The sequence below is a fragment of the Triplophysa rosa genome, linkage group LG17 (assembly GCF_024868665.1).
Source record: "Triplophysa rosa linkage group LG17, Trosa_1v2, whole genome shotgun sequence".
In the NCBI taxonomy this organism is placed as follows: Eukaryota; Metazoa; Chordata; class Actinopteri; order Cypriniformes; family Nemacheilidae; genus Triplophysa; species Triplophysa rosa.
In genome coordinates this window covers 17,139,355-17,156,985 of record NC_079906.1, presented here as the reverse complement: position 1 = coordinate 17,156,985, position 17,631 = coordinate 17,139,355, and the positions used below count along the sequence as shown (strand labels likewise).

At 36.5% G+C, this 17,631-nt stretch overlaps 1 protein-coding gene across 7 annotated transcripts in view; it reads right to left on the bottom strand.

Moving 5' to 3' along the window:
- LOC130567820 (voltage-dependent R-type calcium channel subunit alpha-1E) overlaps window positions 1-17,631 on the bottom strand; it is a 101,111-nt gene that overhangs the window by 72,111 nt on the left and 11,369 nt on the right. For all 7 annotated transcript variants that reach the window (XM_057356249.1, XM_057356248.1, XM_057356254.1 and 4 more), the window contains exon 2: window positions 12,101-12,594. In XM_057356249.1, coding sequence (XP_057212232.1) covers window positions 12,101-12,594 — 494 coding nt within the window. The remainder of the gene's footprint in view (window positions 1-12,100; window positions 12,595-17,631) is intronic.

Genomic DNA, 17,631 nt, shown 5'->3' with positions numbered 1-17,631 from the left:
GAGATGAGAATGAGAAATGTAACATATTTTATGCAAAATATTTTTAGTGCATAGTGAACTTTTATTATTAACAGGGAAGAAAATGGTAAAGCACGCTTACATAATTAAAAAAAAAAGAATGATGGAAAGAAGAGTCTCAAATAACATTTATTTTTTAATGAGTATGCTTACTGTATATCTAAGCAATTCCTGCCTGGTGCCAAAAGGACCCATCAACTGCAACCATATTGGATAGATAATGAGCTCTTACATAGTTTTGGCTCATTAAAAAGCAGCTACTGCTTTAACAAAGGAGTCTGGAAATGAAGAATATTAATACTCATAACATCCAAAATACTCAGATTACTTTTCTGACTTCCAAACTCAAATTTATATTTCATTCAATTTCTATTTATGTTGTAGCGTATAAAATGTATGTGCTATATTTAAAGTCTTCTGACACGTACATAGAACATTTTTGTATAATTAAGTTAAATAGACTTCATATAAAAATTAACTGAATCTAATAGTAAAAAAAATATCTCCTCTGAAGCAAAGTAAAGTGGCCTTCATCTTTTGCTTAGCAGCAGATGTTTGGCGAAGGGCTTTATACAGCAATTGCCAAATTCTAAAATTGTGTAATGGTTTTCTATCCAGAAGGTCAGCGTGTTTGCTTGCTCTGGTTTCTCCTCACTTACATGAGCCTTAAAATGAAAAAAATAAAATAAAGCAAAACCTGAAACAAAAAAAACAGACTTCTAGGATGCCGCTACGAGTAGACCTGATGCCTATCTGCAGTGGAATCTGTTTTTACACTGTAAGAAAATTGTTGCTTCAACTTAAAAATATTAGTCAACACAACGTGTTTGCACCAAAGTTGAGTAATATTTTTAAGTTGAATTAACTCAATATTTTAAGGCAACCAGGTAACTTATTTTTTTAAGTTGAACCAAAACAAGCTACAAATTTTTTTACAGTGTACCAAACCACATTACAAGACACATTTCGCAAAAAAAAGATTATACTGTATTTTCAATGGCACTGTTATAAACTATTTAAATAACTAAACGTATCAATCATCTTTCATGTACATTTGTATGCAATACAATTTACATACAATTCTATGGCAGCATAACGGCCAGCAATATAAAAGAAAGGAGTGGGGAGCATTACAACCATTTTTAGAAACCAACCCCCAGTGAAATCCATCGTTCATATTTTTTATTACATCTTGACAGTAAGGATGAAATACACACTGGGACTTTCAGCAGTAAATAAAGCCTGTTGCATTACTGGGCATATAACATAAAGCTACAGCGAGTGCAGGAAAGTGAAGGCTACAATATCCGAAAATCTACTACAGTGAATTTACATTTGCTCATTTTATTCAAAGACAAAATTCACAATTTACCTCTTATGAATACGTTTATCTAAAATGGTCTGCAATACCAGACCATATTGTGTGTGAATCGACTAGCTCAGCAGTTCTCTTCTGGGTACTGGGGACCCACTGCATATTTTCTAACAGCAGACTGCAGATAGATCTAGTTTATCGATACCAAACTCATTGAACCTCATGTTCCTAATGGCAGTAATACATCATGATCTGGACTCTCCCCACCCACCTCAAACAAATCCTGGTGCATCAAGCTATTTTCATAAACCCATTGACAAATAAAAGATTGTGCTCCTGCATCTACCTACATCACTCTCATTTTCTACTCCTCCTCTTGTGACTGATGGGTGCATCACACCAGCCTGATGAATAGGCCTTTTCAACATGTCAACATAAATTATTCAGCTTTGACAAACAAGTCTGACATTTAAATCTGCTGGTTGTCGAAGGCGAAACATTTATAGGCTGAACAGAACAATTTGAGGTGAAAACGCATTTGAATGTGTCTTAAATGTCGTCTGGAGACAAAAAGGACAATAGCATTATAATTGAAACCTCTATTCCTCATAAGCTCATCATTTTCGCAGCGTGCCCTCTTGGAGACATGACCTCGTGTGAGATACTCACAGGTCTGTTATGCAACATGGGAATATCTGTTTCTGGTATCATGTCAATCAATTTGATTTAGACAGCCACTAAAAGTTATATAAAATAAGGAAGCAAATCCAGTTTTTCATGAACTTTTACCATGAAACCATACTGTAATTTTGGCAACACTTTACAATAAGGTAAAATTGAGCAACATTAGTAGATGATTTAAATAACATGAGCTAACAATGAGCAATATCGTTTTTCAGCATTTATTAATCTTTGTTAATGTTAACTAATGTCAATACAACTGTTTATGTTAGTTCACTGTGCATTAACTAATGTTAACAGTTACACAACTTTATGAATTTAAAAATATTAGTAATGCATTAGTAAATGCTAAAATGAATGTGAACTAAGATTATTAAATGTTAAAGAAGTTTTGCTTGTTTTTAGTTATGGTAATGCATTAAAAAATGTTAACAAATACAGCCTTATGGCAAAGCTTTACCATAACTTTCGTAAGTTATTAAATACCTGTTGCTGCCATCACAATGACACATTTCAAATGTTTTAGTGTTTTGCCTCCTCTTTCTTGTTTTTGTTCTTATAAGAAAGTCGCTTACCTGGTGCAAATTTCCATTTGAAAAAAATGATTTACAAAACATCATTTGAACTGATCCTCTTTTATAAACTCAAGGATGTGGATTCATATGTCTATACATTTCCACACAACCTTGGTGTTTGACAAAAAAAACAAAAAAGTCATTTTTACTTTTGTATATGTAATTGGTTACAGAAAAACACAGACAATCTGGATTCGGTTGGCAATAAAACGTTCCCCTGTCAATGTTGAAAATACTATTCGTCCCCATGAGAAACAATTACAAGGCCAAACAGAGCTTTGGAAATGAAAATTCTGTCATCATTCACTCACCTTCGAGTTGTTCCAAATCTTTATCAATTTCTTTGTTTGGTTGAACACAGAGAAAGATATTTGGAAGAATGCTTATAACCAGACAGATTTTGCCCCCCATTGACTACCATAGTAGGAAAAATACAATGGTAGTCAAAAGTGCCCCAGAACTGTTTGCTGTCCTACATTCTTCAAAATGTCTTCTTTTGTGTTCAAGAGAACAAAAAAAATGATAAAATGATAAAGTAATTTTTCCTACTATGGGCAAAATCTATTTGGTCATAAGAATTCTTCCAAATATCTTTCTCTGCTTTCATCAGAACAAAGAAGTGTGTACAGATTTGGAACAATTCGAAGGTGAGTAAATGATGACAAAATTTTCATTCTTGGGTGAAGTATCCCTTTAAGGGCCAGAGAAGAATCAATGAAAAACGAAAATACAAAAATACTAAAAACACCTGACAGCAGAGGGGGAAATCTAATAATAAACAGTATAACCTTTTTAAAACTATTATTACACCACTTCTGGATATTTATCTGGATGTATCCAGATGTTTTGTTTACACAGAATAAAAAGAGATTCAGTCACCCAAACTACAGTTCACCTCTGTAGGGTTTATTACACATATTGTAGGTTTTAATTCCATTAATTTGGAACATTCGGCAAACAGCATACACGCTAACATTCATGAGCTCAATGTGTGACATCCCGTCCTTGTTTCTGCGCCACTGGTGTGGATCTGTGCGGCTACAGTATGTGTCATGAAAGCATATGCGTGTAACATTGTGTCTAAGCTTCATGAATATCTAAATATAGGCCTGTCTGTCATTTGCTCTCTCTGTTCTACATGGCACTGAGCTCAGAGCAGATCCTGCCCACCCAGTTTAGTAGCGGTCTCATTATTATTCAGTGGGACTCAATTCCTGTACTGCTCTGAGTGCAAAGTTATGGTACGAAAATACTCTTGACGTACAAAAACAAAACTTGCCATCAAACCAGATCAGTTCTGGTAAGTTGCTATAAATATTTTCATTTTCACCTGATCAGCAACATTCTTTTGCTCTTCCAGTCGGGAGGAAAACTGACCAAAAATATTAATGACAACATATTAATTCAATACAAAAATAGCATAAGCAGCATTTACATTCAATATCTGACTTTGTGTTTCACATCAAACAAAATGTAAACGCAGACTCTATTTACTCATAAATACTAAACTACTATAACAGAAATAAGACATTTCAGAGGTAACCCAAGTCACATTAGACTTTACATCTAATGTTTACATCGTGTCTGAACAGCCCAACTGATTCTAAACTTTTTTTTTTCAAATCAAGTCTAAACATGTCTGATATACCACATGTTGATTGTTAAAGGCCCAGTGAAGTACCTTGAAATGTACAGCGTTGATGTAATGAGAAATTTGGGCGGGACATATGTAGTGGCCCCTCCCATTTTAAAAATAGCCAATATTGTTTAATTCGGCCCACAGTCTGGAATCTGATGAGAAGATGAAGTGCAATAATGTAAAAAAAAGTTTTCAATGTAAATCAATGTAGCCAATTGTTTGGTGCACACTGTAGATAGTCATACTAAACGGCAAAAACTTGAATTTTGATTTAATAGGAACTTTGATGTTAAATATTAGTCCAGAGATGCAGTATAAATGTTGAACAAGACCTGAGCAAATTCGCCACGTTTCAGAGGAAGAGGGATAAAGGTCACTTTCATCAAGAGGTTTAATAAGGTCTTACAATGAGCCAACACAGACTAACTACTCGAGCATCAGATGCTTTTCGAGAGTTTCCTCCGCATTTCGGTGCAATCAGTGGCGAGGTTTCCATGGCGATGTCGATGACACACGGCCCTTTAAATACAGTGAAGTCAGCTGAGAGATGAAAACATTGTGTCGGGGCATTTGTATGGCGTCATTCATGGGATGATCCCTACAGAGCTTAATCAAACAACATAAACAAACCATTAAGCATCTGTAGAGACGTCACGATAACAGGCCCGTGCATGAAATACTGTGAAGCGCGATTGTCTCGGCTTGTGTGTAAAGTGGCATGTGAGGTTACGCTTTGGTGACAGTGAATGTTTTTTTATTCTGTTCATTGTTAAACAGCAGACAGGTAAGACAAAGCCAGAGACCCCCACGCAGCAATAAACCACATATACTGTACGCACACACATTTTCACACACACTGCTGTTACACAACACACCCTCATTTAATCAGGTTTAAGCCAAGGTACAGTGCGCGTCTGTCTGTGAATAATTTCAGAAGAGGCTGAAAAATGTATGACTAAGTTAACTGTTACGTGTTTCTTGTTCTTCCAATTAGCTGCTCTGCATCAGTGTGTAGAGAAAATGACATAAAGCATTTAAATCCAGTGTGTGCCCTATATTTTAAGGCACACACATACACACGCACAGGCTTTGGTTGACTATCCCCGTGGGGACAGTCCATAGGCGTAATGTTTTTATACTGTACAAACTGTATATTCTATCCCCTATCCCTAACCCTATCCCTAAACCTAAAGATCATAGAACACTTTTTGCATTTTTAGATTTGTAAAAAATATTGTTCTGTACAATTTATTAGCTTTTTTGCCCCTGGGGACCTCAATTTTGGTCCCCACGGTGACACGAGTCCCCATGTGTTGGTGTGTATTCAGGTTTAGGTCCCCACCGGGATATACAAACATGAACGCACACACACACACACACACACACACTGTTCTTATAACAGGTAACACTGAAACTGTGCACTCCGTGTCCTCAGCATCTTAATGTTGAGGATGAGGTTATTGATAAACAAAATAAATGTGTTCTTGCATCGTCTGAAGATGTTTTCTTTATAAATTAGATGGATATAATTGTTGTTTGTCGCATGGATGCTTTTACATACATGTTCAAGCCTGTTAGATATTCTTTGAGTTATAAGTCATACAGTAGTCAAATAGAACTGTCATGACATGCTGTTTGGATAAACATGCAGAATGCAGTATTATCTTTTGAATATGAAAGAACAATTATTTGGATCTTAGGACCATTTGCTTGACTCATTCTTTCCATTTAAAAGTGAAAGTCTTAGGACCTTGAGAAAGTAAAAGTGACCTATTAGTCAGATATGGTAACCCATACCCGAAATGTGACCTCTGCTTTTAACCCATCCAGAGAGGAGTGAACACACGCACAGCAAGTGGTGAACACACGTACAAGTGAGCAGCTATCACTGCAGCACCCGGGGAGCAAGTAGGGGTAAGGTGCCTTGCTCAAGGGCACCTCAGTCATTACCCGCCAGCCCTGGGAATAGAACCAGCAACCTTCTGGTCATGAGTCCGACTCGCTAACCATTAGGCCACAACTGCCAATTAGACTACCATTCAAAAGTTATGACACACGTACATTTACTTATAACAGTACAAGTATTGTTAAAAGTATGTTTAATTGATATTTCCCTATAAAATTACAAAAATCTTATATTTTCACTTTAAAAAAACACACTTTGCTTTGATTCTCTCAAACAACTTGACAAGGTGCATCTCATTTATACATAATTATTTGCTGAATAAATATAATTGTTTCACTGTTTTAAGTGACTAAAAACAACCCAGTAACATAACATAAACATAATGACAAACATCCATTGTACTAATGAAAAGCTGTAATCTGTTAATGAAAAATTCTACATATTTCAAGGAAAAATAGATGGTTTCAGCGGCAACAAAATAAACGTAACTTCCAGTAGACCCCGGCAAAGAATCAATAATTGTTGAGTTGTTTTAATGTAATTCAATACAATACATACAATTTATATACAAAATACAATATTAAATATTAATATAAAAAATTACATTTGAAATAAATTAAACACAGACCGAAAGTTAACTTCGAGCCAGCTCCGTATGTCCTATGAAACCGTCTATAAAACCTTTGAAGGGTCATGAAACCCCCCCTTTTCAGCTAGTCTACCTCACTGTCGTTTTGAAAAATGCAACTAAAATGGGCGTGAACGTTGTGAGAAGAAGCGTGGGGGAGTGGGCGGGGCCGATTCCATATCTTAAAATATATTAGTCATTACCTGTTTTATACAGTCTATGGACATTACACGAATCATACTTTCAAGCCACAGCGCTATTACAGAAACCACTAAATGTAATATGAGTATTTATTTTTAACAAAATGCAAGTATAACTGTTCTAGTTAAAATATGAAAAAAATATAAAAATACCGCATTTGATGGAAAAGTCCTCAGGTCACGGTACCGCATTCCTGACACAGACTGCCTTCATGAGCGAGTCCAAAAGTACTTGTCTCCATTTCTAAAAGCTTTCCCCAAGTAAAAGAGTTTGCTACTGTTCCGGCCTTACTCACATCCATGATGAGCATGCTTCAAACCGGCGATCGGTCTAACGAGGGAAATGAGTTAAAATAACGTATACATTTTGGGAATAAAATCTAATTACATTTTAATGTTTTTGTTTGAGTAATTTTAATTGAACAAATTATAAAGTAAATCCAAATCAATTTTATTATGTTAAACCCATTTAAATTGGTCAAATTAAGTTTACTTATTTATTTTGTGTTGAGACTACGTAAATAATTTTTGTAGATATAACTACAAAACTTATACTTGATCTGTAGTTCCCAGCGCTTTGTATCTGACTGCATAAGGAGATTCATTTTCCACATTTCATGTCCTTTTAAGTGTTTTTCAGTAAAAAGAAAGACTTGTTCGTGTTTTTTGTTGATTTATCTTTCAGACTTAGGAGAGTTTTGGTATTATATTTAAGTTTTGGGTTTTTTAAGTTGTTACCGTTGTTCAGAAGAGCGGTGCTTCTGCCTAGGCTGAGGGAGGCATGATAGTAGTAATGAAGTGTGTTATTTCAATTATTAAGCAGTAACTACCAGTACAGAGACCACCAGTCTCTTCTTACTTAATTGTCTACTGTATGTTGTAAAGAAATAGTATATTTGAAGTAGGGCTGTGCCGATAAACGATATCATATCGAATCGCGATAGAATGTATTTCAAAAACGATGATAAGCTATTGGCATTTTGACTCGATATGGATTAATCTTACAGTCTAACAGACAGCAGAAATAAACGCAACAACAGTTAGTCAGTGTGCAGCTTTTATCATGCGTGTCAAAGTACAAAGTCCATTTCATACTGCACTTGGCAAAGAAAACTCAACATGAGGAGGAAAACATTACTGGAAGCGGAAACAAAGGTGAAACTAACCTCGAGTTGTCATCACGCGGTTTATCAAGTGTTTTTTTCCGCAATCGCCGGTTAAACAAAACAAACTTGAGGCGCAATTGCAAGCGAGTTACTTCGAAACTCAAGCACAAACGTTTTTATATCCATCGTTAACATATCTGCTAACATGAGCTGGTGCTTATGAAACAAACCAGCACTGCCCTGTACAGATTAGAGATGTAATGAAGTGAGTTTGTGTGCACATTAAAATATTGAACCTTGTATGTAAGATGCTTGCATGATTAAAGAAATGTACTACAGTTTATGTGAGATGTCTTTTCGAAAGACTAAAGGTTCACTGAATGCATTGAATGAATCCCACTACTCGAGCAAGACATTATTGCAGCGTTATGTATGTGCGCAGGTGCTGAGCCAATAGCGTTCGAATGTACCAGTAACGGAGCCCTTTCATTGGTTGAATGTATTGAATGAACGCTCCCTTTACTTAACGAGTCAATTGAGTCAAAATGAGACTGAATGAACTGGTACATGTTGTTCATGGCCTAATATCCTCTGTGTTGCAACATTAATTTAATTTAATTTTAACTGGTTAAAGGTTAACTTTTGTTAATAAACTGTTTCATCTAAAATCATCTATTTTAAATACAGTTTGAATAAAATTTGAATTAAAGTATCGAGTTTACTTTTTTGCCATATCGCCCAGCCCTAATTTGAAGAGCTTGGTTCCAAAACGCTATTTTGGCCAGTTTCCGCCAAAATCAGTATTGTATCAGGGCACGCACTTAATCCTTGGTGTTTCGAGTCAGATCCGTGGGCGTGGCTTGTTGGTTTTGACTAAATCTTTGGTGTTTCAAGTCTTACGAAACCTTTACCCTAACCCACACCCTAACCCTAACCTTACAGTAACCATCTAAACTACCTATGATTGTTAAAATTGACGAAAAAACACGTTTGGGTGATCACGTCTGACTCGAAACACCAAGGATTTAGTGAGTGCCATTGTATCAGGTCGGTATTGAAAAGTCACTTTTTAATGTTACGCAAAATGCGATATCCGCCGTGTTATTCTGTCATGTTTTCTCCCTTTCTTTCCAAACCGCAATATACGCCAGTCTCACTTCTCCGCAGAATGCGATATATCCGCTCAACCAATCACAGCACACCATTCCACGCATTGTAAACAGTAATGGCGGCGCTCTGAATACAGTCGGCTCCTAGTTTCCCTGATTTACTTTGTACTTTGTGTTCAACAAACAAACAAAAAAATGAATAATTTTGACGGCATTGATGAACCTGTGCTGGTTTCTGCGGTGGGGAATAAACGTAAACCATCAAAATCTAATCATTTATGTGAGGAGATTTAGAAGATGAGGCTCTAATTTATAGCATTAAAAAGATGACCCTTTGAATTCATTTTAGGAGCGATGACTGATTGAATGTATTTTTAGTCCAGTGCCTGTATGTAAGATTAGTATTGTATTGAGTTCAGAGGCTGTCATATGTGGATCAACTTACTTTGTTGTGTATTTTTTAACAGTTTCAATATGAAAAATAACTTTTATATTGATTCAATGGATTTATTGTATTTTGACTAAAAAAATTGTCATGGATTTATTGCATTTTGGGGAAAAAATTATCATTTTTTAAAATTATTTTAAAATCAAAATCTGGATTTGAATTTTTTATGTTACTAGAACCTAAAGATGCTATGTGAAGCTTTGAAACAGAAAATAGTGGTTTTCATCTTGCCACTTTTCTTTGTAAAGAAAACACATTTTTACTCAAATTAATCAAAATGGATTTATAGCGTTTTGGACACGTGATTTTGTTCAGCATCTTTTGTTTTTGTTTACTTTAAGTAACGTTTACTTGATATTTTAACAAAAACTAAATGTATTTAATAAGTAGAATTTACTTTATTCTGGTTAGTAAGTTGTACTTGAATTATAGCAGCAAATTTTACTTTAAAAAAATTCGTGCAAATTGTTACGAGGATTTTATTAAGTAAATTCTACAAGTTATTTTTTTCAGTGTAGTTTTAACAGTTAATGTCTTTGTGATCTATTATAAATAAATAGAAAAAGTCATTAAGACAGAACAGAACGTACATTGCTATGTAGCACAACATTAATCACTGTCCCATCGTGCTAACAAATTAATCTGTCAAAGGCATTTGATTAATAAATCTATTATTTCTTTCAAAGCAACAAGCTGACAAAATTATTCAATGCAGAAAGGCACACAATTCCATAGTTACTACAACACTCACGCAAACACACTTGTTATCTATTATAGCTATCTTAGTGAGGACATACCATTACAGGTCTATTGATTTTAAATAAAGCTCAAATTTAATTACATCATTCATCCACACAAATCAAACATTAGACTGCTTCCCAGTATTATACTTTGCTTTTTTCTGATGCCCTTAATGTCATCAAGTAATTGAATCTGGAGAGACTGTGCATGATGTGTGTGTGTGTGTGTGTGTGTGTGTGTGTGTGTGTGTGTGTGCGTGTTTCCAAGGAGCAATGGGGTTATTATACCTCCACACCCTCATACTGTGTTTAAAGCCAAATGAAAGGTAATCATTTCAGGAGTGCAATGCTCCAGCGCTGCGGGATGTAGCTCGCCCTCTCTTTCTCTTTTACACATTTACTTCAGCAAAGCCACTTCCACAACATTCTGACAGCTCTGGCCTAAAAGAGATTACGCAATAGGTTGCAACACTCTATTAATGAACTTATTTATCAAAGGCACCCTGGAGAAATGATCCAGAGACATCAACAATAAAACAATAGTGGCAAATACTGTATGTACTATCTAGCTCAGGACCGACAGAATAACTCCATTTGAAGATCATCTCATGTTAAAACTTTTCTAACACTGTAGTAGCATAAACATCTTCTACAGGTCTCATGAATCATTTGGGAAAGAAAAACAACTTTGATAGACACATCTCTACTTATCTAGATTCTGTAAGCACAGAAACATCAACGTCAAAAATAGCAGTATTGCAGTATTTCTATTTTGAAATACATTGTTTCTATCATAATGCATTATTTCATCATGAGTAAACATCACTGCTGTTACTTTTCTATAGAAAACATTACTTCTCCATTCTTCTTTAACCCCACTCCTTAAACTTCCCTTTAAAATATTTTCATGACTCAACACACCTATAATTCCCAGAGTTATGATGTGTCATACATAAAGCACCAATAGCTAACAAGTACCCTCGCAGAAGTTGTATTAAATTGAAAGCCGGTTACTTTTTCTGTCTAGGTTGAACATCTGTCAAACCCACACCTACATGCTCTCATAATCTCAAAATGTGCAGTGAATGATTGCAGAGGTTGAAGACTAGCCCTTAAAGACATGCGCCACAGAAGTAGAATCACTACTTCTATTTACCTGAACATTGTATCTAAAATCTTATCACCATGGGAACACATGATTGGCTGACCCACTCTTTAAAGCAGAGGTCAACTGATTTTCAAAGCTGAAACAGAAATCATGCTAGATGACGGATGATAGAGATCTGTATCAAAATTCTGTTTTTTCTGTAAAAAACATTCTGTAATTATTCATTCTTGTGTCGTTCAAAACATCTATGACTTTCTTTCTTCCGTGTAACACAAAAGAAGATATTTTGAGTAATGTGGTTTTGTGTTCACACAATTAAAGTCAACGGGAGGTCTGTTTGTTTGGTTTCTATCTTTCTTTAAAAAATCTTTTGTGTTCTGCAGAAGAAACTCATACAGGTTTGGAATAAAATGGGGGTGAATAAATGATACAGGAATTTTCATTTTTTGTGAACTATCCCTTAAAATACCAGCAAAGGAATAAAACAAAACTTTTTCTATTTCAAGAAAGAACAGAATGACTTTTCACCTCATCACTTTCTTAAACTGTATAATCAATAGAAAATCACCAAAAACTAGATTTCTACTAAACGCGTGCACATCTTATCAAACTGCATGTGTCACTTACTCCCATTCTTTGCGCCGGGCCTGTGGGGTGCTCTGGATCTTGTGCGCCTGGTGTGCTTTAATGATGTCCCGTTGTTCAATGAGTCCCCCTCTGCGCCGTTTAATGATATTCGGACTGACAGCAGGCGGGTCCAAACCCAACGAGGAGGCTCCCTCATACGACCCCCCCAGATCCAAGGAAGATGGCGGCAGGCCCATCGGACGGGCTTGGGGGACGTAGAGGGTGTCGAAGCTGGATGCATTGGAGAGAAAGCTGTCAGCCAGGCTTTGCGGCTCCAGCGTGTGGGAACCGTCCTCCAGTGTTCCGCGGTGCTTGTGCCAAACCTCCGGGTCCAGCGGCTCGAGGAGCAAACAGCGTGGAGACTGGCTGCCCCTGCCCATCCCGTGGCTGAAAGGCGGCACTGCCAGGGCATTGCGGTCAGAAAGGCTCTGAGCGCTGACCGAACAGGTGCCCAGTTCCAACATTCTGAAGCCAGACAGACTCTCAGCATCGTTCTGTTTACAGGGGAAAAGGAGAGAGGAAAGGTTAAAACGACCTGTTAACTGTCTGCAATTAGCTTCAATTTCATTTCAAAATGTTTAGTGCGCTAGAGTTTCAAATAAATGAATATTACAATGGGAGACTTTAAAAACACTTCCACTTCCCACATCCACGGCAACATTAATGGGCAAATTGTTGCCAGAGCTGCGGGGAAAATAACGATAGCGTTCTAAGCTTTTTATTGTCAAACTCACCGCTAACCTTATGACATATTCCCTTGAGACTCGTTCAAGGATTGCCCTCATTGTTTTAGTAAGAATCCTGTTGCTACAAAGTGTGTTTTAAGTGCTGAAATAAATTTGGAATGGTAATAACCTTAGAATTATGATGATGAGCCGGGTCGCATCAACCTAAAGAGCCAATTAATTATAAACAAATTAAATCCCAATAGAATTACAGCCAAACTCACAAATCATGCAAAAGAGCCTGTTAAATGCTGAGAGATTATTCATTCAGGAATTAATACATCTCCATTCTGACTTCTCATATAAATCTGACTGAACATATACCGGCCCTTGTAAAAATGAACCAGTGTTTATTGCTTAGTTTTATCGGTAGTAAAGCCATAGAAAGCACACATTTACAATGGTCTGACCAAAATAACCGTAGTTTACTCAGGGTATTTGTCATAAAACTATGGTATAACAAAGGATAATCAATCTGGCAAAACAAAAAAATGGTTGCTACACTTTTACAGTAATAAAACCATGCTTTATTTTTCCATAGGGGGACTTTTTTAATTTTCCTATTAATTAACTGTCAATATATTAAATAATTTAATCTATGTTTGGAAATATATAGAGTAACACATTGCTAATATATTACAATATATTGAATAATACGTAAGGAATTGACGCATTTCATATATTATAAAATATAAAATAAGAACTTGTTTCCAATACATGCAAATTTATTATTTAATATATTGTATTATATTTCCCATTATATTCCCATATATTTTCGGTTTTGAAAGGGCTTTAACAATTTTTTTTGCATTCAGTCCTGTTATGTAGCACATCCTATTTGCTACTGAAAATGCTATGCACAAAACACAATTGTGATTGAGTTTTGCGGCTTTTAGTAAATATAAAATCATCTATAAGGTAGTGCTTATACTTAAAGTTAACAAATAGTATTTTAACAGATATGCATTTGGACTTGTGTATTTAGAAGTCTTTTATCTAGACAAACTAACTAAAATATTACTGATTTTGCATTACCAAGCATATCCACATCTCACCTGAACTTCCTGTTTTAACAGGAAACACCAGACAAAAAAGTGCTCTCGTCAAGATCGTCAAACTTTTCAAAATTAAGCATATAAACATTTCAGGAAAGCCACCTGCTTTCACTATAATCCACCTGGCAGGAGTATTCTGTGTTAACTAGATCATCCCTATCATATTTATCACCAGCTGGCTTACAAAAAAACAGGTCACTGCCTTGTGATACTACACTAGTTAGAACATCACAGTAATCCTTACCCGGCTAATTCGATGTGTACTTACTTTTAATCTCTATAGTGTTGGCAATTGATGCTGGAATTTGTATTTGTATTTCTAAATTCCCTGCAGGTTGAAGATCCTCTTTATTGTTTAAAAAGAACAGGACCACAGGACATTTCTTGTTTGTGTAACATGAGGTTGCTTTCTAACGGTGTGTCACACAGCAAGCAGCTTAACGCTGTACCTTGTTTGACGGGTCCATCTCTAATTATTTACCTATTTGTTAAATTGTAGACAGCATGAAGAGAGAGCTGACAGGGAATAAATTAGTAAGCCTGAGCAAATGTGACTGAAAAATAAAAACAAATCTTGAGCGTCGAGCACAGCGATACATCACGGAAATCTACACCGAAACAGTGTGGCAGTTTATATGCACCAGCTGAAAATGGGGCAGATGTTGACAGTGGAGGGAGGATGTGTTTAGACTATATTTACCATGGCCGACATCCAACATCATCTCATAGACTAATAGGGGTGAAATATGGTACGATTCCAGCCTTTGGGAAATAGGAATAAAAGCCAAATTCATGTTTCCTGTATGTTTTAAAAGTAAGTAAATGTCCTATAATGTAGTGGTCTACAGTATATTATGCAGAAAGAGATTTCTGTAATAAAATAAAATTTCACATACTGATCGGTTCATTGAGTGTTCCTGTGGATCAGATGGTAGAGTTAGCAATGCAAAGGTTGTTGGTTCAAACCCCAGGAAACATACTGACAAAAAAGTCGATTTGCATGAAAGCATCTGTCAAATGCAGAAATGTAATGGAAATCCACAGACTTTATATTTTGGCCCCATGATGACTTTCTTTAGCCTGGAGAGTTAATGAAGACCTGAGTATTATTCCGAGGAAGGGCGATTAATCGCAGCTGCCTAATAATGAATCTGAGCTTCCAGCGAGGGAGAAACATCCAGCCTTTGCCAAGATTCAGCCAAGGGCCCTAATTAGACTCTTGAGCAACTGCCATGTACTGATGAATGAAAAGGAAGAAGGGGGTTTGAAAATAAAAATATATTTTGACATCAACAAAAGCTAAACAAGGTTCAAACTGTCAGTTAATTATTGGTGTGATGCGTCCATATCCTACACGCTGATCACTGTTCTGAAAACTGTTGGAGATGTCTGTAAATGAGCATGAAGCAAAACATGTCCAAACAATGCCGACGTGATATTGTTTTCAAACTAATGGGAAGGCACAAACACACAGAGATATAAAAAAATGAGTGACATCAGTTGAAGTTCCAGACATCTTGGGAGTGCTTTTTTAAAGCAGTTGCTATGGTACAGTGATGATAAAATATCTAGCTGGGACTATGTATTAAAGGTCGCCGCTAAATTTTATATACTGGACATTTAATGGCACACGGGGTAGTTAGTTTCAAATGCCTCTATACACACTACTGAAAAGTCTTGACTACAAAGAAACATTTATCCACAGCTAAAATTTTAATTGCCCAGGAAATTGCCACCTATGACAACATGCCCTGTAGCAGGTGATTTGTCACACTATGGCCCGGTTTCACAGACGAGGCTTAAGGCTAGTCTCAGACTAAAAGGAATGTGTGACCTGTCTTAACTGAATATAACTTGCCCAGAAATACCTTAAAATATATCAGTGCCATTGTTTTGTCTCAAGATGCTCACCAGTAATGTCTTCTTCTAAGGCATTTTCATAAAAGCGACATTAATATCTTAATTCAACTAAGGCATAGTCCTGGCTTAAACTAATCCGTGTCTGCGAAACCGGGCCAAAATTAGCTAAATTGCAACAATGGGAACCTGTTTTTCTGCACAATTTAAACAGTAAAACAATGGAGAGGCTAAGAGGTGATGTATTTTTTTAGGCTAACCCCGGAAGTGAGTGCCACTCTGGTTCCCTCAACCGAAAGCCTATGCATTTTTCCCATAGACTTTTGGAAGATCGCAAAAATATAATTTCTGTGATTAACAAAGGATTATGATGTTTACACGTTTTGTCTATCAAGATAATCTTTACAAATTAACACAACATTTGTTACTTTTGAAGCCGAAATACAATCGGCAGAAGTAAAAAGCTAACATGATGCTATAAACAGACTACATTTAAGGTCGCTCTATCAACATCACCACCATTAAGCCTCCAACAACTCTTTCAAACTTTATTAAACATGTGTTCACTGGTAAGTAATTACTCCGTGAATTAATCCGCATCTACGTTCGAAGAGATTTGTGCCCATGTTGCATTATTTGTGAGCTTTATATGCGCGTTCACGTCTAACGTCACCGCCAAAGGATGTAGTCGCTTTTAGCAACTTGTTAGCAACCGCCGTTTTTAAGACACAATAAGGCTTTAAAAGATCACAAGCGGGTTATAATTGGTGTGTTTTATGTCATAGAATAAAACGTGAAAATATTTAGGGTGCCTTTATATTTGGCATTAACATGCGATCTCGGTGATCCGAACAAGCAGATCGGATCTTCAGACAATCAGGACACAGCGCGTTTACACTTGTCTTTTCAATGTGTATGTGGACAACATCCAGATACAGGTCGCATGTTAATGCCAAATATAAACGCAGCCTTAGAGGTTTTGTTCACCACAGACCTTATTTTGGGGCGATTTACCAAAAACCTATTAACTTTGGAGCGATGGAACTGGAAGTTCTAAAATGCAAACTCGCTTCCGGGTTTTGCATACAAAAATACGTCATCTCTGCGGCTCCCTATTATGAACAAAGATAATAGATATAATAAATACTAACAAGACCACGTGTCAAGACCACTGCCATTACTATGAATGGGGAGGGATTGCGATACGATTGCGCCCAGTAAAAAAGCCAATTGTTAGTCGACAAAGACTGATGATTCTCTGGGGCGGGGCTCTTCTGAGTCTTGTGAGGCACTTGCCAACCCGAGCGCAAGGGCAGTAGCTGAGGCGACCTTGAAAAATGTGATTCTTTTTGCACAATTTAAGCTAATTCTAAATCTTCAAGCCACGTGAGCTTAACCTGTAATACAATTATTGATGCACATCCATCATTCAATTCATGATCGGGTTTTTCCTTTTATCAGCAGCAGTATTTGTTTGCCTTCCACAAGATCTGTTTTCCTCAAGTGCTCAGTATTTATCTGACACCTTTAGAGACAAGAAAAGTGAGTCAGACTCCATTTGGAAATCGAGCATGCATTTTCTCCCTTTTCATTTATAGGTTACAGTGTTACATCTCTCTAAAGACAAAATTGTTCTGTCAGCTCAAGAGGAATTCAGGTGAGCATCATGTGACTCAATCACAGAAAAAAATAACTGAAAGTGAGCGGTTTTAAAAATCCAGAAAATAATTAGAGATGTCCAGAGTCCAGGTGGCAAGTTATAATCAAAACTGACACAAAATCTTGTGACAAAAGCAAACCTTTCAGAGTTTCGAACGCTTTGAAAAGTGGACCGGTGTTAGCAGAGCCGCCTGCACAGGTGCAGATGCATGACCCCATGGTTTTCAGAAGAATT